This window comes from Cetorhinus maximus, chromosome 4 (genome assembly GCF_964194155.1).
Source record: "Cetorhinus maximus chromosome 4, sCetMax3.hap1.1, whole genome shotgun sequence".
Taxonomy (NCBI): Eukaryota; Metazoa; Chordata; class Chondrichthyes; order Lamniformes; family Cetorhinidae; genus Cetorhinus; species Cetorhinus maximus.
Genome location: NC_135882.1, coordinates 109,626,757 through 109,651,138, shown reverse-complemented (window position 1 = coordinate 109,651,138; position 24,382 = coordinate 109,626,757). Strand labels below are relative to the sequence as shown.

The 24,382-nt window shown below is 42.0% G+C and overlaps 1 protein-coding gene across 4 annotated transcripts in view; it reads left to right on the top strand.

Moving 5' to 3' along the window:
* Positions 1-24,382, top strand: part of abhd3 (abhydrolase domain containing 3, phospholipase) — a 94,607-nt gene that overhangs the window by 20,375 nt on the left and 49,850 nt on the right. For 3 of the 4 annotated variants that reach the window (XM_078540626.1, XM_078540623.1, XM_078540624.1), the window contains exons 2-6: positions 6,335-6,498; positions 7,161-7,343; positions 11,830-11,875; positions 15,820-15,932; positions 17,414-17,587. In XM_078540626.1, coding sequence (XP_078396752.1) covers positions 6,335-6,498; positions 7,161-7,343; positions 11,830-11,875; positions 15,820-15,932; positions 17,414-17,587 — 680 coding nt within the window. The remainder of the gene's footprint in view (positions 1-6,334; positions 6,499-7,160; positions 7,344-11,829; positions 11,876-15,819; positions 15,933-17,413; positions 17,588-24,382) is intronic. The other variant, XM_078540625.1, reaches the window with a different exon arrangement.

Genomic DNA, 24,382 nt, shown 5'->3' with positions numbered 1-24,382 from the left:
CCAGCGGGGTGCTGTAAAATTCACCCTGTTAACTCTATTTCTCCCTCCAGAGACACTGACTGACCTGCTGAGTATTTCCAGCATTTTCCTTCTAATTTCAGATTCCCAACATCTGCAATATTTTACTTTTGCTAAGTATATGCTGGTCACGATGGTCTAAGGGCTGTATACTGCGGATATTATAGCTGTATACCATTATCTTTCTTACAGTGTTTTATATGCAGCTCTATGCAAATCTCTTTTGAAAAATATTATGTGCTATCTCAATTTGAAACAATTTGTTGCAGTAAATAATTCAAGAACACTTAAGTAGTGGGACACAAGTAATCAAACATTAATATGGCATAATTCAGTCAGTTGAAGAAAGAAAATAATTATAAGAATGGAAAAATGTATAGACAGCACTATACTGATGTTTCAAATGCAAGATTGTCTCCTGAGACGCACTGCTGTTCCTCTTCCCACTATCCAAATGCTCCATTCAGCTAACTTGTTTTTCTGCATGCATGGGAGATTTTGCCTCAAGGTTAGGCTGAGTTGCAGCTAAAAACGCTGTGCTTTGAGATGTAGAACTATCACAAAAATGATTCCTAACTATAGGGAACTTCATACTGAGAGATTGCTATCAATCACAGATGTAAGGTACACCCATTATCAATGGTACTTTGATGTAAAATGCCAAGCTATCCACTGCCAGCAGCAGTGAAACAATTTAATGGATCACATGAGCTGCTGTCAAATTATGCTCCTAATCCACTTACCCATTAAATGAGCAGAGTTGGTTCCATGCACCTGTGTACTTGCATCATGATCCTGTACCGTATCATGATGAGAGCACACAAACAAATTAAACACTTGAACATTAATATTGCAAACAGTTATTTCTAAGCTAAAAACACTCATCTATTAGGAGATACCCCCATTCTTATGAGGAACAGCTGTTTTGAATCTTTGTCCCTCTACCCCAATGAAGGGGGCTCATCTGCATAAAGAGGGACCAGCCTTTCTCCTGACTCCTTTGACCATGTGACCAACCCATCAACCAGTTCAATATGACATGAGCTGGTGCAGCCGTTACATTCCAACCAAATTTACTTTACAGCCCTTCCTCTAGTGACTGCACATCAACAGTTTAGAGCAAAAAGCTCATCCACTTTCTCTCCTAAATTTCCCCTTCACAAAGAGTGATGGACACATCTGAGGTCCCAGACTACACATCATGCCAGGTAGTCAGAATGAGTCAGAGATGGATCATCAGGTGAGTGTCAACATTCTCACTAGGGAGCAGTTTCCCCATGTAGTTGGCACTTTTGCTCACAAAAGTGTATTTCTCTGATCTATCATTTTTAATTATTCTTTAATCTTTCTCTCAAATGGCGCTGGAATAATAGACCAATTTTCTGTCTTACCCACCTTGATTTAAATGCATGGGCATGATGTCAATTGTAGCCATTGCCCCCAGATATCAAGACATGTGAATTTCCAGTCCCAAGTCTCTCCTATTGTTTCAGTGCCAGCTCGTGGCTAGAACAATCCATTATTCCTCGGTCTCACTGCATCTCATCCAATTAGTTTCTCCTTCCCTCCCAGCAAAATGATCCAGTGGTCTAGCCATCTGTCCAACATCAAGTGCTGGATGAGCTGAAACTTCCTACAACTCAACAAAGCAATCTCGTTCCGCTCTAGCTAGCACCCATGTGCCTCTGGTCCTGACTCTGTCAAAGTCTCTCCCTGAGCCTAGGTGGTGTCTAACCTCAGCATTTGTTCAACTAAACTTTAAACCTCACATCCAGTCAGTGACTCTCCAGATTACATAGACACATCAAGTGAATCTTCATTACACAACAATCCTTGACCTCTAACCCCAGTGCCTGTCCCAGCTTCCTGTAACGATGTCATGAATAGGGCAAAGAAGAAAATGATTGTGCCAGAATCTGAGTTGAACTGAATGTTGCTGGCATCTCATGTTACAGCCTCCTGAGCCTCTGCTACAAGGTGCTAGTAGCCAGCCTTTCATTTAACAAAATGCGAACATTCTTACAATAATCATTAACTTAGTATGTAACATGAATGAATTGATCAGAGAGCTATCAGTATATTTAGATATCAATCTATTTGATACCAGGACAAGTTTACTTTTTGCTTTAGGGTGCACTGCTGTCTACATCTATATTTATTTGTGCACAATATCGAGGGTAAGAAGATTTATCATTTGCTATTTAATAGATTTTATGTAATACTTAAGTACTTTATTTTGTCATTTATTTCCTGATAGTAATTTATGTTCCAAAACTGTACAATATGTACTTTATATATAATGAGTGTCCATAAGATGTGTTGAAAAATTAAATACAATTGTGACTTTGAACACTTGGTCTTAGAAGGCATTCGCTTAGATTATTTTAATTAGGATCTGATCTGGTATGAATATCATTTTATATTTTCAATATACTAATTAAAATTTTCTATGCTGTTTCAGTAACGAAATGAATATCTTTCATAATTAGCCAATTCACAGTTTGGTTTTGTATTAATTCTAATAAGGTAGCTCACAGTGGTTGTGTATAAAAGCATCACCTTTGCTGAACCATGGAGAACTAAAAGCTCCAGGTTCAATGAGCTGTTGCCTAGTCCACTGTTAATAAATTGAAGTTATTGCCACATGCTGCATTTTACTGTATTCATTGCATTATAGTTTTGCCTGAAAAGTGGATGATTATGATGCCATAATAGGATGGTAGCTGTGGTGATTAATTATGAGGTTATAATGAACGGTGGACACATGACATCGTTTTATCATGTGACTGAGTGATGGGGCACAGACAAATGTCACGTATGGTTCGCAAATAGCAAGCACTCAGCAGTGAGACATTAGACCAGGGATTATTAAAATCACCACAAAGTTGAGATGTGTCACCATCTTGGAACACAATCTTGACAGCGACATCCTTTTCAAAGTTCCTTACAAAAACAAAAGTAGTAAACCTATTAGTGGAGATAGAAGAGACTAAAAAGTGTCCCTCATTTTCATTATGATGTTTGTGCCACAGTTATGCTTTACAATATGGGCTGAATTTTCAGGCCCCACTGAGAGCAGGAATGGAGGCAGATGGGGCCCGAAAATACCAGAATCACAGAATCACACAGTGCAGAAGAGGCCCTTCGGCCCATTGAGTCTGCACTGACACATGAGAAACACCTGATCTACCAAACTAATCCCATTTACCAGCACTTGGCCCATAACCTTGAATGTTATGAGGTCCAGCTCCAGCTGGCAAGCCATTTTCCTGACCCCATTCCCAGCATCTGCCATTTTTGCGGATGTGGGTTTGGGGCTGGCAGGGCTGTCTGTCCCCACAAAACAAGCAGCTAATCAGGCTCTATGCCTTGTTAAGTGTAGTTAAAGGAGTTTTTCCAGTTATTCTTCAGTTTCCTGATGCAACCAAAATCCAAAATCCTAAACCAAAATCTTGATATAATTCAACCAAGCATATATGTGCTATAGTCTATATAGGATTAACTAATGGTGATTTACCATAGTGGGTACATTGAAACATTTTTCCGGTAGCTTTCTGAGGAATGATTATAAAGTAGTAAGTGAGTTATATATTGCGAGACTGCAATCAAAATGGCCAATAATTAATCTGAATCACAAAATGAGAGGAAATCATCTGAAATCACTCCAGTGCATATATCCATTATAGTTATAAACAAGGTATGAAGCTCCATGGGTTGGTTTATTCCATTTTAATCCTCTTTCACCATGTCAGTGCAATACGCGATGTGTGATGTGTGATGATATACGCATTATACCAGCATCACTGAGCTTTTCAGTACTGTAATTTTACCAAGTGATACTCAATAGCTGATATCTATGAAAAGCAGTCAGCAGCATGTTATATTGAAGATCTTTCTCCTCACACCTATACACTTTAAACTTCCTCTTTTTCCACTGCATTCATGTCTCTATTTTCATTTCTATTTCTACGCTCTACATACCAATATTTGACTCAGCATTAACCACATTCACAGATAGAGATCAGTGCAGAGCAGGTTCCTTCATCCTCAGTCCTCCTCTGGGGCTCCTCCTCCCTGATGTAAGTCATTGAAAGCTGCTGCACACTAGAGAAGCAGTGTTTGCACCAGGAAAAAATGCAGAGGACTTAACTAATCAGGACCAACGATTTTTAATGTCAAAATTTCCTGGGGAGCGTTGTCCATTTCCCTCTTGAAACGCACCACCAGTTAAGGAGGTGGCAGGGCTGGTGGAAAGTTTGGGGAGAGGGGATGGCAACCATGGAGTGACATTTGGAAGGACTGCAGTGGACATAATTCTAAATCTGCAGCCCTGAATGAAATAAATGTATAGTTAAAGAGCCCGGGTTTGAATCTCTTATTTTCTATTGAGCAATTTGAAAAAATTAAAACTTCTCTCACTCGGTAACCTATTACCTACTGCTAATGGGAGAAATAAACACAAAAAATGATTAAATGCCCCCACAACCCCAAGCTACTGCTTCTACCATAATGGAAAGCCTCCTATTGGCCTTCCAGCCTAGAGAAACCGCTAACCATCCTTGATTGGACGGCAAACCTGTCCTCTGGCGACTAATTAATTGGTCAATTCGGTAAAATTCACTGCCGGGTGACTGTGTCCCAAACAGTGAAGGGCCGTGACCCCTATTTGACCCTGGCGTCGCTGCCCTGACCCAGAATCTTGCCCTAGCTTTCATTTGTTTTCTAGGTTGGTGTGAATGAATGAGAACTTTCTTCCCTTGTTTCTTCTAAGCTCCAAATCAGCTTGTCCTGCATATCCTTCCTCCTCCCTCCATCCTTTTTCAACTCAAGACTCGGCACATCATCTCCAACATTGACCCATTCTTTCTCAGAACTTAAGAACACCTGAGCTCCATCAGTCTTTACTTTCTCTTTAAAAGTAGAAGCTATTAAACTCAGCCACTGCATCTAATTATCTGTTCTGACAAACTGTTGGTGGTGCCCTACACCTTGATCTTTATCCCTTCACCAAGGTTTCCAATGTAAAAAAAATCCAGTCTTATCTTTCACAATTCTGAAACTACATCTTAAATTTGAGAAACCACTGTGCTGTGCTGTTCCCCTGTGAAGTACACCAGTTCGTAAAGTAAAAGGTATTTACGATAATATTTAAGAATGAGGCCCAGTATTCCCAATATCAATATGGCGATAAGTTGAAAGTAACTTTCAGAAGTTACCTTTGAACACCCTTTGAACACCAGCAATATTCTTTAACTCATGCATTAGTAACTAGGATGTTGGTATACTCAGAAACATCGGGGTCAATTTTGACCCTGAACAGGTTTTGGGGAGTGGGGCACCAGGGCAAATACAAACCACTCCCACTTGCCTGAGTTTCTGGAGTATTTTAACTCTCTGCCCTCTTAAGTACACCAGGCCACTTCCTAACTGTTCCAGGTTGAAAAGTAAAAGAGGACTTAAAATTAAAATTCTCACTTTTCTGACCTTGCAGCAACCTCTTTTCTGTAATTTCCTCAAAACTTGTTTTAATTTCATGACAAGCTTGTCCAGAATTATACTGAAGTTAAACTCAAATTCCTGATGATTTACTCTAGATTCTAATGCAAGCCCAGCCATTTAACTGAGCTATGATGATTCACTGAACCTCATACTTTCTCAATAATCCTTTCACCTCTATCTCTTCCACGTTTCTGTATCTTTCTCCCTAAAGCCATAGCCCTTCCCTTAAGCTTTTTGATCAACAGACAATTTTTGCATTACTCTATTGCTCAATATCCCACAGCAACACACTTCTTTGCACCAATCATAGTTATACTTCTCTCAACTGCTTTGCTTTTAATTTAACTTCTCTCGTTTTCCTGACCGCACATCCTCACACTCTCTGTACAAGGCACCAGTGCTGCAGCTTATTGCTACTCATTAACTCTTCCCTGCTCCACCATGCAATGGCCCACACAATGTAATCCAGCAGTATTGTATAAATCAGGATTGCAGAAATTGGCCTTTAAAGCTTCAACCATGGAAAATGTCTTAATTTATATTTTTTAAAATCAGTAAAACAGGTTGGGTTTTCAATATAAAACTCAGTAGTCACAAAGTGATGATATTGTACACAGCAACACAAGGGCAAATATAAAATAAAAGCAGGAAATGTTGGAAGCTCAGTTCTGAGAAGCCCAGGAGTGTAATTGATTTTTTCTTCCCTTTTTTTGTTTTTATTGTAGATTTCTAGTAGTTGCCATCTTTCTTGCTTTTAACTCCAGTAAGTGTCATAAATTTGCTGTCACACTGTAACTGTGAGCTTGATTTATTGCAGAAGCCGCAGCTTATCACAGGGGCAGCAACACTTTCTCAGTTTCTACAGAGGTATTGTCCTGTGGTAACAGAGACTTATTATCCGACCTTTTGGTGCTGGGAAGCAAGAATCCAGACACTGCTCAGGCCATTCATCACAGCTAAACCTTGGGTGGAATACAGAAAGTACGCTTTGCTTTTTTTCTGGTTATTGTACTGTTGGCATTGTCCTGAATTGATGCTTATTCATTAATCAACCATATTCTTTCACGTAGGAAATTACTCTCAATCATTCTTTTTCAGTTACATATAATTTGGATTTCAATAATCATTTAGATCACTGGCATTATAGAAATATACATTTCAACCAAAATATTTAAACAGAGGACTCTGATTCAGTCACTAAAATTTTCTGCTTTTTCATGCTCAGCACATGAAATAGCGGCATGGGTTAAATTTTAACAGGTATTTGTGTCAAATTTTACAACTAAAGTGGTTTTAAAATTTTCTTTTGGATTAAATTGTTGAACAAATTATTAAATGGTGGTGAGTAGAAACAACTTGTAAAATTAGCGTTTTTTTTATCTATAGTTTCAGGAAATCCTGATCTGAGCAAAATTCAAGTCCAAAAGCATTGACTTTGTTAGGAGGCTAGCTGTTGCATTCAACTGCATTATTTGCTCAAAACAGTAATAATAATCATCAAGATGATGGATTTTGTTTTACAGTGTCCAGGAAATAATGACTATATAAATTAATGATATTATCAAAAAAAAACAAGGTGCTATGTAAAAGTGTGTCTTAAGAATTAATCTTGTTTCATTTTGATTATTGTCTCTGCATTACAGTGAGCTCATTAAGACAGCAGATGGTGGACATATTTCCTTGGATTGGAATGATCATGATGACAATACCCTATACCCTGTTCCTGCTACAAGACCTACTATCCTTATCTTACCCGGACTTACAGGAACGAGCAAGGAATCCTATATAGTGCACATGGTTAAACAGAGTGAAATACTTGGATATAGGCAAGAGTTACTTTTGTTGATTGTTATTTTTGTTTTTTTGTTTACAATCCATGCCATCATTTCCAGTCAGTGGGAAGAGCAAGCACCCATCTCCTATGCTTCTGCCAATCTCTCTAAAGATAAAAGACATTAACACTGAGAATTGGAACTAGTATCCATTTTTAGCACTCCAAAGTTAGGTAGAGCATGGTCAAATTCAGGTTCCCTTTGATCTCTTCCAGCATATGTCTTGGCACTAACATGGAAGGTCTTTCCCCAAAGCAGTGGTGTGATACTTGTTAGATCAGCCAAGTAGGTATGACTCATTCAAATCAAATAAATCAAAAGGGTGGTTTTATTAATACCTACAGAAAATACACGCAAGTACTTACATATACATGCTTACAAGTACAATATCCATTAAGGCCCATGACTACTTCAAACTAGGTTAGATCTCAGCACTGAACATCAATAATTATCGAAAACAGTTCATATTTAAACATCTCCAAGACAGTGTATAAGAAACATCAGCCAACTTGATCTGTCATTATTGTCACATGATCATTATGTTGATAGACCTGTAAATGGCAACCTATAGATTGCACCTCCAGGCAACTCTCTAGGCCAGATTTTCATGAAGCTGTGGAGACTCTGCAGATCTTTAAAAATTATGGATCCGGAAGTCCTGCCCCATTTCAGACAGACCCATTTTCACTGGTAGGAGAAAGAGGGTGAGGCATTACTCACATAGAAGGGAAACCCAAATTCAGCAGGATCATTTGAACGCAGTGCTGAGTTCAAACAGACCCCATTATCCTCAAGTGTTGGAGTCATAAATTTATGGAAGGAATGTAAATGCTTGTGAAGGGTGAATAAGGTTTGTAGAACTGTCAAATTGCCAGGTTATTTAAATCCTCAACTTTAAAAAAAAAAGGCTGCTTGTGTCAGTGAAAGTTGAAAAAACTCCAGCTGTGAAGTTATTTAAATTTCCAGCCCTTTAAAAATTTGAAATAAAAACAACTTGTGTCAGTGAAAGTTGAAGAAAATCTATTCTAGTAGTTACAATAGCTCTTTGTTGACATTATCCCAAGGGCTATCAATATATGCTTTCCACAACCTACAATTATCCAGCAGGGAGTTTGTAAGATCACAGTTTGATTGACAGCTCAAAAAGGTTGTTAAAGGATTAGCTGTCTTTGAGATGGGGTGATGAATACAAGTTTGTTTATTTTGAAAAGGGATTAAGTATTTGAGGGGCTTTTAAAGTTTTGAATTGGCTTTTATGAATTGCAATGTTTGTTCATGGTGAAAACTGTGATAGATATTTAAATCTTTATTTTATTCCATCTCAACTTGGCTCCTGAGGTCTACCCATGGTGGATACTGGGTTAGTTGGCATGGATGGTGTGTAAGGGCAAAGGGTGGTGGATGGGGGGCATAAGTTTGCATTAAGTTGGCATGGAGACTATAAGGGGCCATGGGGTTGGGTGGAGGGGCATGGGCTGGCATGGAGGTTATGAAAACCCCTGGAGGTGTGGGTAGGGGGCATGAGTTGGCATGCATGGGGCAGGGGGAGTGAGTGGGGTGGTGATGGAGTGTGAGGGGTGAATGCTAGAGGGCCTAATATTTAAGAAAACAACTGGGATGAAGTCCTAATGCAGTGAAGTGGGCCTTTTAAACACGAAGATAAAAGCAAAATACAGCGGATGTTGGAAATCTGAAACAAAAACAAAAATTGTTGGAAAAACTCAGCAGGTCTGACAGCATCTGTGGAGAGAAAGACAGAGTTAACGTTTTGAGTCCAGATGACTCTTCTTCAGAACAAAAGAGTAGAAATGTGGTGAAATATATACTGTTTAAGGGGAGGGCGAGGGGGTCGAACAGATGAAGCTGGATAGAAGGCCAGTAATAGGTGGAGGCAAAGGAGAGATTGCGAAAGGAGTCATAAACAAAAGGTCGAAGGGGTGTTGATGGGGCCTTTTAAACAGTCTGCCTCGGCACTCGACAGCTCCTGTGTGTGCCTCCAATCTGCGTCCATGGATGAAGGGGATGGCTCCATTCTGTGCCCGCCTCTTTACCCGAGGCGGGTGCACCAAGCTTGGAAATTTCCTGACTCGATCTACCCGCCTCCGGAGTGAATATCCAACCCAGATTCTCAATGGAATGTGAAAGATGTTTCATGTCTTAGAAGATATGATAATTTTGCATGGTTATAGACATTACTCTCTTTTAAGGAGAATGGCACCTTAAAGCAGACATGTTGCAAGTAATTTTTATTTTCTGAAAAGTATAGAACAGTTGAAAGCAAAGCAAATTTACCCACCTGCCCCTTTCCCCACCCCAATTTTACCAGTGGTGGGAAAGCATTGGGCAAATTGAGGCCCTTAAGTGGCCAATTAATGCCCACTTAAGGGGCCTCATCCCACTGCCATTGGGATTTAACCAGTGGTAGGAGAGGCCCATACCAATTTTTTCCACGTAGGTTGATGGCAGGCAAGTGGGCTGCTTCCTTAATATGGTACCTTGCCAGCCTGGCCCCAGTGAGACCCGAGGCTTATCTACAGTCCTGGCTCCAACACAGACTTTGCTGCAGTACTGGCAGTGGCCTCCAATCCCGATGGTGCTGCCAGTACTGGAGAGCTGCCGTCCTCTGATTAGCTGACAGCTCTCTGAGGCAGGACTTCCTGTTGAGAAATGGAAGTCCCACCTCAAGCCAATTAATGGCAGTCAGCCAACTGGAGACAGGCTCGGCCTCGGATTTTACATGTGGGTGCGGTAGATAAGATGTCACTCTTATGTAATTTTACTGATTTAGACTTGAAAAGAATGAACCCTGTACATTATTATTGTTCATGACATACACTCGATGGAATGCACACGACATGATGCAATTAATAACATCTTCAGAAAATGCCTGAAGTATTAGTAATTGAAACACAGTGATTTTTTTTTTGCCATTCATTCATCCACCTTGACCCCAAAAACATAAATACATCTAAAAGTTCAAAAATTATAGACATTGTGACTGGCATTAAGATTTTTACAAATACAATTAAAGAGGCCGACTCATAGCTTTGTTGCATAGCCTTACCTGTGACGTTGTGTGACATATCTTATTGTGACATATTGTCTATCTCTACACCTGCTATAAAGGTGTTTTTAGTCAGATGCTGTTACACTTGCAGGAAAACACATCACTGATGTTTTTGCTGCATCTGTGGTCCTTTTTACTCATGCGCATAAAGCAGATAAGTAAAAATAGCAAACAGCAACATCAAGAAGAGTTCATGCTGCTTCCAGTATTTATACTCCATCTCCTGTATCATTACCAGTTTACAGCAAAACAATCATCAAATCTGTTGTCCTGTTTAGTGTCATCTAATGAGCAACTGAACAATAAAACCTGGAAAATGCCAGATTCCATTTCCAAACTCTTGAGTTTCATGATCTAAGCTGGAACCAGTGATAAGCATGCCACAGTTGGCCTCTGTGTCCATAGATTAGGGGAGCTACTAGCAACAGGGTTACTGCTTCTGATTGCTTTTGAGATATCTGTTCCAATATCATGTTCTGGGAGCTCACTAATATAAACTATGCCTCTTGAATTTGCAAATGAAGGGTCTAATGCTTGTTAAAGGATTACTTTTCTTTATTAGTAGCGATGGGCAGGCCCATTCCTCTCAAGGTTCTTTAGCTGGTATTGAAATGTAAGTTGTATAAAAACAAATTTATTTATGGTGGAAAACTGGCAGAAATGGCTTCTGCTCTGAAATGGTCAGGAAGTTTATCCATCTCTGTTTGGGATGCTTTTAAACACATTTTCCACCAGCATCCTGTGCCTTTACAAAAGCCCTGAGCCTTGAGTTTATGTGGGTTCCCAGACCAATTATTTTTATTATTGACAGCAAGGTTAGCCATTCATAGAGCTGTTTGGAGCTCTAACCCTTCTACACACTCCTGTATCAATAGAAAATCACTGCAGATGAAAAGATTTATTAGAAGCAGTTGAGATCAATTGAAATTTGTTTCTTTAGATGTAGCATCAGAGACAAAACATTGGGTGGAACTTTCAACTTTGGAGGTGTAGAGTGGTGCTAGCGAATCAGCTTCCTAGTATACACCCCACTCAATTTTCCTTTCCATTGAAACCGCTGCCAAAGTTGAAAGTTTACACCTATTAGCTTTTCAACATTTTTCTGAGATAACTGAAAAGAAAAGACATGTTTACAACCTTCTGAAGAAGCTCCATCAGTAAAGTCAGCAAGGACAAACCATTCAGTTTCTAGGAGCCCATCAAAAACCACTTCACTGTCTCTAAAAAAAAAATCAAAACTTCTTTCCAAACACTTTCAAGGGACTTCCATGCACTTCCCCAGCAACTTTTCCTTGCATCACTGCAACTGTTGACTCCACATAAGCCTTGCCCTAGGTGATATTCTAGTATTGTTAGAAGTTGAAATTAAATATTGGTGGAACACACTGAAAAATATTTTTGGATTTCTTTTAGGTGTGTTGTTTTCAACAACAGAGGAGTTTCTGGAGAGAGACTTTTGGTAAGTTATTTTTTAAATGCATAAATACTGTGGGAGCTGCTTATAACTGCATATCTGAAGCTTATGGGGAGGGTCCACAAATTTGGGATAATGTCCCTGCATCAAAGTATTAGAAAGGAGCTTCCCCTGGCAGGAGTGTACATTGGAAATTAAAGCACAAACTGTTTTGTTCCACTCTCCCCTCTCCGACACACACAATAAGTAGGTTGTCCTGTAGAGTGAAACAGTAACTTTTCTATTGCCAATATAAAAGGGTGAATTTTACGGGGGATGTATTCCTCATCCACCCATCACCGTCCAGCCCTGGGTGAAAAGCCAGTCGGAACCACACTAACTTTAAGCCTGGCTGCCACACAGCAATAATATGCCGGGGGCAGTCTTAGTGAGTTAAGAGTAGGACTTCTGCCCCTCGGGGACAGGAAGTGCCACCCTCAAGAGCCGCCAGTCAATCTGATTGGCCAGCAGCTCTATCGACCCAGCAGCGTTAGAACACAGCAGTGGCCACTACTGGGATTACAAACAATCGCGAGAAGAACTGAAGATGGACTTCAAGTAAGTCTGGGCATTTTGTACAGGGGCATTTTTGTGACCCCAGTGAGGGGGGAGGGGCTGTGGTTGGGTTCTAGAGGCCAGGGGGATGCACAAATGAGGGTACGATCTTGGGGGGTGGGGTACCCCTCCAATGGGCACAGGGGATCCCCCAAAGGAAGGACCCCATTTTCCAGCCTTCCTTTAGCTCATGCAGCAAAACATGTCAGGCTACTCAGCATTCCCTGGCCTTCCCCAGCTGCCCGTATTATTGCAGTGGAGGTAGAATGAGGTCCTTAAGTGGTCATTAATTCACCACTTAAGCATGTCAATAGGCCTAAGGATGGGCAAGCTGCCTGACACTTTATCCACCTTCCACAGTATGGGGAGCAGGTCAGGGGTGGGCTGGCCATCCACTTTATTTTATGTATCCCTCACACCTTCAAATATGTCAGTGAGGGGCAGTAAAATTCACCCCAAAGAGTTCTAAAGTAACAGTATATTTTACATCAGTAAAATGACAGTTGATCCATCTAGCCTGCTACAGATTTCTACTGCCAGGACCATCACGATCAGACACTTCCTATTTGCCAACAGTCATGTAATCTCCTGGGATTAAAAACAAGAAAAAATACAGAGGGGAGAAACAGAAAATATTTGGAAAATAATACAGTCTGCGAATACTTTTTGTGTTTCAAGGATGCATCACACTTGAAAACATGTTACCAAATTAAATTAAAAATCCACTCACTCTTTCTTCAAACATAAGGGCTGGATTAAACACTAAGGGCAGAAATTTGCCCTTGATGGGCTGGCGGGCCCAACCAACTCGGCGGTGGGTGGGCAGCCGATCGCTGCTGCCGAAACAGTCAACGCTGCCATTTTACGTGGCTGGGCCAATTAAGGCCCCCTCCCCAAGCGGGCCGCCCGACGGGAAGCGCTATGCTCTTCCTGCGCAGGGGTGGGGGATTCCCCAACTGCAAGAGTGCGCTCTTTCACGCATGTGCACGAAAGAGCACACATCTCCCTGAGGCAAAGTGCTGCCTCAGGGAGATTGCTGAAAGTCTGTGAGACATTAAAAATAGAAAAATAAAAAATCATTAACAAGTCCCCCTCATGTGAAAATGTCACATGAGATGGGACGTGTTAATGAAGAACACAAACACTTTAGTAAACTTTTTTAAAACCGAAATCAAACCTCATCCCGCCACTGGATGAGGTTTGTGAAAAAATCACTTACCCAGCTGCCCGTTGGGCTCGTGCGCCGATCCGAAGTTCACACGGGGCCCTCAAAATCCTGGTCGATTGGTCACTTTATGGCCTTAACGAGGCCGTTAATAAATGACAGGTGCACATCGCGCTGCATAGCATGCCTGCCGACCAAAACATCGCGATGCCGCGCGCTGACGTCGGGACGCTTGCGTGATGTCAGTGCGCGACATTTTAAGTGCTGATGTGCGGGCTCTGCCACCCGCACACTAGCCAGAAGATTCAGCCCTGAAGGTGGGCTGCCCACACACCAGCAGAAATGTCAGGGGTGAGCCCGCCTCTGGTTGGCCAGCTCACCCACTTTAATTTTTCAGCCGACGGGCCTTTAATTATTATGAGGCAAGTCCCTATACTGAATATAATGTATGGATTGTTTGTAACTGCCACTTGGAACATTGAAAATAATTTTTTGGTGTTTAAAAGCTAATGGTCCTTAACTTTGGTAATAGAAAGAGCTGAAATAGATCAACAGATTTAAAATGTAAGTTGAACACTCCCAAGTCATTGAGTTGGTAAATTGTGTGAACTGCACCTAGGTTCAATCCCTGAAGTTTGTTGAGATCACCTTGCCACAGCACAGCTGTGGAACACAGAGGGCTTACATGTGATAAGTCAATAGTTGAGGAAGGTAGCTGGAATCCATTGAACCAGCTTAGTCAACATCCCAACAGGGTTGAATGAAGAGGGAGGAGGCACATGTGGAGCATAAACACCAGCTTAGATCAGTCGGGCCAAATGGTCTGTTTCTGTGCTGTGCATTCTGTGTAATTCTACGTAGTACAAAAGAAAATGAGAAAAGGAAATTAGAATTTTGTTTTCATTTAGTACTGGCACTATTCCAGAAAACTACTCCCTATAGTTCAACATCATGCTCATTTGTGGTTTTTATTATGAATGCCATTAGAATGCACTGCTTTTGGAATGCCTTCAATTAAATTATAAACTATGTCCCCAGCCTGTATCAATTGTCACAAAATTCTGAAGTGATTTTCTATTGCATGGTATTCTATATCCAACTTCAACCTTGTGTAGTATTTTTGCTTGAACAACTAATTCAGTTTTTGAGCTGTACTCTTTGTTTTGTAAATTAGTTATTTATTTCCCTGAAAAATAATATTCATTCATTGATTCAGTGTGTATAAAGCACAATTTTGAGACACTAAAAGCCTTAACTTAAGCATGAGGGAATCGGGTGGGAAGGGTGCAGTGCAACCAATAAGCCCCCAATGATGTTGCCAAGGTGAGGCTTGAGCGATTTTAATTCCTGGGCCTCATTTCAATGATTGGCAGAATGTCCAACCCATCATGTTGCCTTGGGAAGTGGCAATTGTCCGTCTTCTCTGCACAATTTCCAGTGGCCTTACTAAGGCCAATTTAAATTGATAAAGCAGCTCTTAAAGCAAATTCCTGGGTGCTCCTCCTGGCTCCACATTCAGATAAGTATATTGAGCAAACTAACCTTTTTTGTAACAGACTACAAAGGATCCTTTAGGAATGTATGTTAGGCTGCATGTAAACCTGATTTTCACGAATGTAGTCAGCCCTGGCTGCCTCAGGGCAAACTAATATTACAAGGGGCCCTCAAACAGATGTTATGTTCTTTAATTGAAAATGTAAAGATGCTGGCACCATTTTCAGAAACAGGCTCTGGCCACCTATTTTTTGCCTACACTATTGTAGCCAGCGGTACTCATGTGGCTCATTATAATCGTCCACATGCTGCTGTCTAAATTGGAGGTTCATTTAGCACTGTAAAATGTGTACAGCATCATTGAATTTCTAAGCCATTCGGCATAGAATTAAAACCTTAAAACTTCTAATTACAGCACTAACATAATACCCAGTACACCACAATAATGCCAAAACCACAAAATATAAAACTTTATTTCAGTCACTGATGTGCAAATGTAACATGGAAAGCCATCCTGATTCGGGAGGACAATCCCAACAATTAATTTGAAAATTGTAATTTTTCTCACTAGAGGATTTAATTTTTAAATACCTATCTCATCTTTCCAGCTTACAATTGTACAGATAATTTTGAACTTGCTAAATTTGAGATCTTAGACCTGGTAACAATTAATTTTGCTTTCTACATTGGAGTCGCCCACATTACTTACCGTGCCACTTTGTATGACTGGTTCTAGACTCCCAGAACATACTGTGCAGCCAACACAGAAGATTTAGAAACAGTCATTTCACATGTGCAGAAAACATTTGCGGAAGCTCCACTGATGGCTGCAGGTGTCTCTATGGGCGGGTGAGTCCTTCATCCTCAATATGAGAATGGAACAAGTAGATAATTGCATCATAATCTGTGGGTGAAATTCAAAGTTTATAAGATTGAAGCAGAAAATTTAAGGAGTTGCAGATGGATTTTAATGTAGATTTAAAAACATCTTGTATATTAGAACATGAAGCAGCAAAAATAGAGAAGGAAACCATTGAGACCTTATCATGTAATTTGAGGCATCATAAAGTGTTTAATGCAATGAATTATTTTGAAGAGTATTCCTTTTGCCATCTAAGCAAAAGGCAGCAGTCACTTCACACACATTGAGGCCCACAAAAGACAATGCGATGAATGAAGGACAGTATTGCCAGGCTTGTGAAAGAATGCTAGCAGTTTAAATGTAGCCAGCAATAAAATCCATCTGCAAATATTTACAGCTGGGACACAAATTAGTCTAAAAGCAAAAAACTGCGGATGCTGGAAATCCAAAACAAAAACAAAAATACCTGGAAAAACTCAGCAGGTCTGACAGCATCTGCGGAGAGGAACACAGTTAAGGTTTCGAGTCCGTATGACTCTTCAACAGAACTAAGGAAAAATAGAAAAGAGGTGAAATATAAGCTGGTTTAAGGGGGCCTTTTAGCCTATTTCGATCCCTTCCCCCCACCCCACCCCCACTAGGGCTATCTGTATCTTTATTATCACATTCCTTAGATAATATCACCAGCTTCAACACCTCTTTGTCCTTTTGTCTGACATCTTTTAGTTATCTCCACCTATCACTGACCCTCTATCCAGCTCTACCTGTCCCACCCCCCCACCCCCCTTAAACCAGCTTATGTTTCACATCTTTTCTATTTTTCCTTAGTTCTGTTGAAGAGTTATACGGACTCGACACGTTAACTGTGTTCCTCTCCGCAGATACTGTCAGACCTGCTGAGTTTTTCCAGGTATTTTTGTTTTTGTTTTGTGTCACAAATTAGTCTGTTCCTGGCTCAGTCATTTCTGGTAAATCAAGTGATGTTGCATGTACATCTAATTGTATGCAACATTTTTTCTATTGTGCTATTGTCTCCTGGAAGTGTCAGTAGGTTCCAACACCCTCACTCCTTCATACATATCCTTATATAGGTGTGGAAGGAACACAGATACAAAATCTGTTCCTAGCCTTCCGATAACACCACATTGAAATAGCTGCTAAGATGTGTAGAAAGTCAGCTGGTGTTACCTTATCCTCGGATTTTCACTCAATCAGGGAAAGTGACGCATGAAACACTTTCAGATGAGTTTGAGAACTCATCATTTGAAGTAATTTGGTGAAGAAACTGGCTCTTACCAATCCATGTAGAGCACATGAGTACACTTGCAACCAGGGTCACCTTAAACAATTAATTTTACTGTTCTAGCCTAATGCAAATAGGAATCCAGTGTGTTACTTAAAGCTTAGGTAGCACAGTGAATTGTTAAGCCAACTTAATAAGCACATCTTCATTTCGTGCCTGATACAGAATGCTCCTGTTGAATTACCTGGGTAAGACTGGCCAGCAGACCCCACTGAAGGCAGCGGTAGTCTTCTCCATTGGCTGGGATGTATTTGAGTGCACGGCTTCACTTGAAAAACCACTTAACTGGATATTGTTTAATTACTACTTAACCAATTGTCTACAAGCTTCCGTCAACAGGTTGGTATCTAAGGATCAGGGAAGGCTTGGTGTCACTATGACTGATAACAATGGCATTTCCTGTAATCATTATTGGAGTGGGTTTGCTTTTCTTGCTATCATTATGCAATAAAAATGTTAAATTTAAAATAATGCCATGGGGAACTGTTAGAATTGGATATAAATCCATTGTTAATGGATGATCATTTTGGGTGAATTACACAGGGGTTCTGTTCATGAAACATTTTTCTCTGGTCTAAAAGTAGTTCATCTTTATATTTTAATTTGTCAATGAAACCAAGAGAGCCTATGATATATTGATATGGTATCCTTCCTGCTGGCCAGTTGTTTAGTGACACCTTAGAGGACAAAGGGCAGAAATTTTTGTTGGCAATATGAAAGTTTAATGTATCTGACGTACCTGTATCAAATGCTGCTCTCCCGTATTTTAATGAAGGCTGTCGATGTTTCTTTCAAAATATCGGAGAGGACAACCTGTCACAATCATGTTAGCTTTTCTACAATAACATTGCCAACAGTGATTTCTGCCTCTTCTTGTAGTGAAACGAGGCTGAATTTTATACACAGATTTGTTCCGATGACCTTTCAGATAAGTACAGTTGCTATTTCACTGTGAATTCCTTTAGTACAGAAGTTATACAGCCCGTCACTTTGATTTACACCATTATATTCAATAGTTCTCCATGTACTTTAAGCACTTTATTTCAGTATGTGTCAAGTGATCACTACATTAATTTTTCCTGCCAAGTCATTAATCCTCAGGAAGGGATTAGTGATGATAACAGATTTTTGGCCACACGTGATATTTTAGGCAATGGAAAGGCAAATATGTAATTAGACAGGTTTGAAGAATTTCCATGAGGGAGAATTTTAATCTGCATGTGGTGTGGGTGGTGGTGTCTGCAGTTGGGAGTGGGGGTTAAACGGGGTGGTGGGGGGAACGGATGGCACCCCACCCACCCGTTCCCCCTATCACCATCTGCCCCACCTGTGACAGAGACTGTAGGTCGCGCATTGGACTCTTCAGTCACCTGAGAACTCATTTTTAGTGTAGAAGCAAGTCATCCCCAACCCCGAGGGACAGCCTAAGAAGGGGGTTAAAGAAGGAAAAAAAATAACAGTGTGCTGGAAGCCCAACATGACCTCGCTGGCTTCAGGATTTAATTGATATGATTTTCAAGGTGCTCGGGAAACCCCAATGGAAACAGGTTAGCAATTATCATATGCAAAGTGGCAGTTGATTGAAAATTTAACCCTGTATCCTGGCTTTAACTGACAGAGCATGGATCCCGGAGTTGTCTGAAACTTGTCAATATGAAGAAGGGGAGAGCACAGTGGGGATTGATCAGGTTGTGAACTTGACAGGCTAAAAAGCCTATGGCAGCTGTTACCTTGGCTAATTGAAGGGCTTTTGCTGAAAGGATTTGTTATGATGTTGAGCTTTCCCTTTTTTTGGAACTGATTTCTACTTCCTTGGACTTTGTTGACTTTAATCTACACTCCCCTCCCGTTAACCTTCTCAGCAACTTTTGCAGCTCTACTTCGTGTTAAATTCCAGACAGCCAATTGATGAAGTAGGAAACCAGAAGGTAATATTTACTCAGTTTTAGATTTATTCACAAAGTGAAACAGTACAGGCAAGTAGCTCTTAACTCTACTACAAAACCAGTGTCAATAAGTGTCTCTTTATATTGTCACTGGACAGGACAAGGGGTGTCCTTCAGTATGAACCAACGAGGGTGTCCAGATGGTAGTGATTTGTTGCACTTTGTGCCATAAAGCACAGCAAAGAGGATTGTAGCTACAGGAGAAGGAAGGAGAAACAGGTGGAGCAGCAGGAAAAGGAGGAGTCAGATGTAGCCGAGGTCTCTGCACCGCTCACCTAGCTGCCAGAGATACCCACAATGGAATCACATAGGTGATACACCTAACCTGAGGCTGTGAAGCCACATTGCATGAAGAATGACATGATCCAGGATGTGCCAGTTCTTTAATCTGGGATGCCTCCATGTGTTTTTGCATTTGTCTTCTAGCAGAAGGTGTTTGTTATAATGAGGCCATGCTAAGTGCACTTTGTCAGCAGGAGAACACCATTTGTATTGGCTTTTCCCACCCCATTTATCCCAATGGTTCCTCTCCAGACATCAGAATCACGGTCAACCTTTGCATTAAAGTCCCCCGGAAGGATGATCATTTCTTCTTTTGGGATGGTAGTGAGGACTTCATCAAGGTCAGAATGGAACTTTTCCTTAACATCTTCACTGGAGTCAAGGGTCAGACATAAGCAGTGATGATAGTGTCATATTGATTACAGCTGACGTGTAGGTGAAGTGTCATGAGTCCTTCATTTATACAACTGGGGAGTTCTGGCAGTGCATCCATGATCCTATTCCGGATGGCAAAACCAACTCTGTGGAGGTGAGGGTTGCTGTCAGTCTTTTCTTTCCAATAGAAGGTGTATCCCCTGCTCGTTCCTTCAGCTGCTCCTCCTTGGGAAGGCAGATCTCAGTGAGGGTGGCGATGTCAGTTTGGAGTCCTGATAGCTCACATGATACAAATGCGTTCTTCTTTCTGGACAGTAACTCATGAGATTATCCATGAGGTGTTCTAACATTCCAAGTTGCAAATTTTTTTTTAACCACGAAGATGGAGACCCCACAGAGTGTGGTTCCCCAGCTGGGAGCAAGTAGGAAAGCCTATTTTTAGGGCACCTTTTCTACCCCCTCCCCATTTGGGGTGAGCAGGAGGGTATCCTGAAGAGGACTGCTCAGTCACAGATGCTGTTGCCCAAAGACACCTCTGTCCCAACACAGGTGTCCAACAATGTCCTGTCACCTGTGTGCAGATTCTTGACTAGGGACTCCCAGGTTCACAGTCCTGTCACCGTTTCCAATTCTCTATCACCACTGGACTTGGCAAATGGACCCTGGTAGAAGCCTGCACATGTCTTTGTTTAATGTGGGGGCATTAGGGTGCTGTCATTGTCCACATGACCATGACAGGTTGGTGGTCAGATTTCAGTAACGCATCGAGCCACATTGACTGGGGCCACCTTGCTGCTGAATCCTTCTTCTACCTTCATAGCCATGAAGATGGCCATCAGTGCAAAGGTATCATGGCATTCCTGTTTGACACATTTTCTGCAGTACAGAATCCATTAGTTGTTTTGAAGACAGTCAAAAGCTTCTATGTCTGTCAAAACTTTTAAACAGCCAAACAGGTGGCTAAGCTGATCTGCAAAGAATGAAAGCAATAGGAGGAGTTTAAACAATCAGTTCTGGAACTCACACTGGGCTAGCCTTTCAATATTGCACAAAGCAGAATAGCACTTAATCCAGTGGATAATATATTCTAATGCACCTGAAGACAAAACAGCTTTTGCAGCAGTGCTATTCTCCCAGGGGAGGTGATGGCATAGTGGTATTGTCGTTGGACTAGTAATCCAAAGACCCAGGGTAATGCTCTGGGGATCTGGGTTTGAATCCCACCATGGCAGATGGTGAAACTTGAATTCAATAAAAATCTGGAATTAAAAGTCTAATGATGACCATGAAACCATTGCCGACTGTTGTAACCATCTGGTTCACTAATGCCTTTTAGGGAAGGAAATCTGCCATCCTTACCTGGTCTGGCCTACATGTGACTCCAGACCAACAGCAATGTCTTAAATGCCCTCTGAAATGGCCTAGCAAGCCACTCAGTTGTAACAAACCGCTGCAAAGTCTCAAAGAAATGAAACTGGACCTTCCACCCGGCATTGACCTATGCACCGGAAACGACAATGGCGATCTCAGCACTGTCAACCCTGCAAAGTCCTCGTTACTAACATCTGGGGCCTAGTGCCAAAATTGGAGGAGCTGTCTCACAGACTAGTCAAGCAAAGCCTGACATAGTCATCCTCACAGAATCATACCTTACAGATAATGTCCCAGACACCACCATCACCATCCCAGCAGAGGTGGCGGCACAGTGGTATACAGTCGGGAGGGAGTTGTCCTGGGAGTCCTCAACATCGACTCCAGATCCCATGATGCCTCATGGCATCAGGACAAACATGGGCAAGGAAACATTCTGCTGATTACCACGCACCGCCCTCCCTCAGCTGATGAATCAGTGCTCCTCCATGTTGAACATCAATGAGGGTGGCTCCTCCACTTCGTCCATCACCAAAAGTGGCTCGGTAGCACCACTACTGACCGAGGTGACCGAGTCCTAAAGGACAAAACTGCTAGACTGGGTCTGCAGCAGGGGGTCAGGGAAGCAACAAGAGGGAAAAACATATTTGACCTCATCCTCACCAACCTGCCTGCCGTAGATGCATCTGCCTATGACAGTGTCGGTAGGAGAGACCACAGCACAGTCGTTGAGGAGACGAAATCCTGCCTTCACATTAGGATACCCTCCATCGCATTGTGTGGCACTATCACCATGCTAAATGGGATAGATTTCGAACAGATCTAGCAACTCGAGACTGGGCATCCATGAGGTGCTGTGGGCCATCAGCAGCAGCAGAATTGTACTCAAACCCAATCTGTAAGGAGCCCTAGCAAAACTGGAGTCAATGGGAATCAGGGGGAAAGCTCTCCACTGGTTGGAGTCATACCTAGTACAAAGGAAGATGGTTGTGGTTGTTGGAGGTCAGTCATCTCAGCTCCACGACATCACTTCAGGAGTTCCTCAGAGTAGTGTCCTCAGCCCAACCATCTTCAGCTGCTTCATCAATGACCTTCCTTCCATCATAAGGTCAGAAGTGGGGATGTTCGCTGATGATTGCACAATGTTCAGCACCATTTGCAACTCCTCAGATAATGAAGCAGTCCATGTCCGAATGCAGCAAGACCTGGACAATATCCAGGCTTGGGTTGACGAGTGGCAAGTAACATTTGCGCCACACAAGTGCCAGGCAATGACTCTCTCCAACAAGAGAGGATCTAATCATCGCCCCTTGACGTTCAATGGCATTACCATCACTGAATCCCCCACTTTCAACATACTGGGGGTTACTATTGACCAGAAACTGAACTGGACTAGCCATATAAATACTGTGGCTACAGAAGCTAGGGATCCTGCGATGAGTAACTCACCTCCTGACTCCCCAAAGCCTGTCTACCATCTACAAGGCACAAGTCAGGAGTGTGATGGAATACTCCCCACTTGCCTGGATGAGTGCAGCTCCCACAGCACTCAAGAAGCTTGACACCTTCCAGGACAAAGCAGCCTGCTTGATTGGCACCACATACATAAACATCCACTCCCTCCACCACCGACACACAGTTGTAGCAGTGTGCACCATCTACAAGATGCACTGCAGGAATTCACCAAGGCTCCTTCAACAACACCTTCCAAACTCACAGCCACTACCATCTAGAAGGACAAGGGCAGCAGAGAGATGGGAACACCACCACCTGGAAGTTCCCCTCCAAGTCACTCGCCATCCTGACTTGGAAATATATTGCCGTTTCTCCACATGGACTGCAGCAGTTCAAGAAAGCAGCTCACCACCACCTCAAGGACAACCAAGGATGGGCAATAAATGCTGGCCCAGCCAGCGAAGCCCACAACCCGTGAATGAAGTTTAAGAAGGCTTGCAGTTGTCAGAAGTAATGTAGCAGCCAAATTATTTAATGATCACTTACCTTTTCCAAACACAGCACTATCATTGATCACTTTAGTAAACTCTGATATAACTCAGGCTATAGCATTTCATGTTGAACTGTAAGGGAGGCAACACCATTTTTACACAACTTTTATACTCTTCCCACCTCCAATCCATGGTTTATTCCTCCACTCTGCAAGTGAGAATTAGGAAGACTTCCAAAACACAGCCAACTTCATGAAAATCGCAGAAGCTCTGAAATGCCCACTTCTGGAATGTTGCCGGCAACTGCTAAATCACTGAGATAAAGGCAAAATAATGTGAATAATCTGAAACAAAAACAAAAAATGCTGAAAAAAGACCCGAACAATCCCCATCCACCGCCACTCTCTGGCTGAACTTGTTCTCTCACTGAACAATTTCTCCTTAAACTTGTCTCACTTCCTCCAAATAAAAGGTGTGGCTATGGGTACCCACATGGGCCCCAGTTATGCCTATCCCTTTATGGGGTATGTGGAACATTCCTTGTTCCAGTCCTACTCAGGCCCCCTCCCACAACTCTTTCTCCGGTACATCAATGACTGTTTTGGTGCCGCTTCATGCTCTGGTCTGGACCTGGAAAAATTTATCAATTTTGCTTCCAATTTCCACACATCCATCACTTTCATATGGTCCATTTCCAACGCTTCCCTTCCCTTCCTTGACCTCTCTGTTTCAATTTCTGGTGATAGACTGTCCACCAATATTCATTACAAACCCGACTCCCACAGCTACCTTGACTGCAGCTCCTCACACCCTGCTTCCTGTAAGGACTCCATCCCATTCTCTCAGTTCCTTCGCCTCCGTTTCCATGATGCCACTTTCCAAAACAGTGGTTCCTTCTTCCTTAACTGAGGTTTCCCACCCACGGTGGTTGACAGGGCCCTCAACCGTGCCCAACCCATCTCCCTCGCCTCTGCCCTCAAACCTTCCTCTCCCTCCCAGAACTATGATAGGGTCCCCCTTATCCTCCACCAGCCTATTCATTCAAAGGATCATCCTCCACCATTTCCGCCAACTCCAGCATAATGCCACCACCAAACGCATCTTCCCTTCATCCCCCTGTCGGCATTCCATTGGGACCTGTGACACCCTAGTCCACTCCTCCATCACCCCCAACACCTCAACCCCCCCCCTACTGCATTTTCCCATGCAATCGC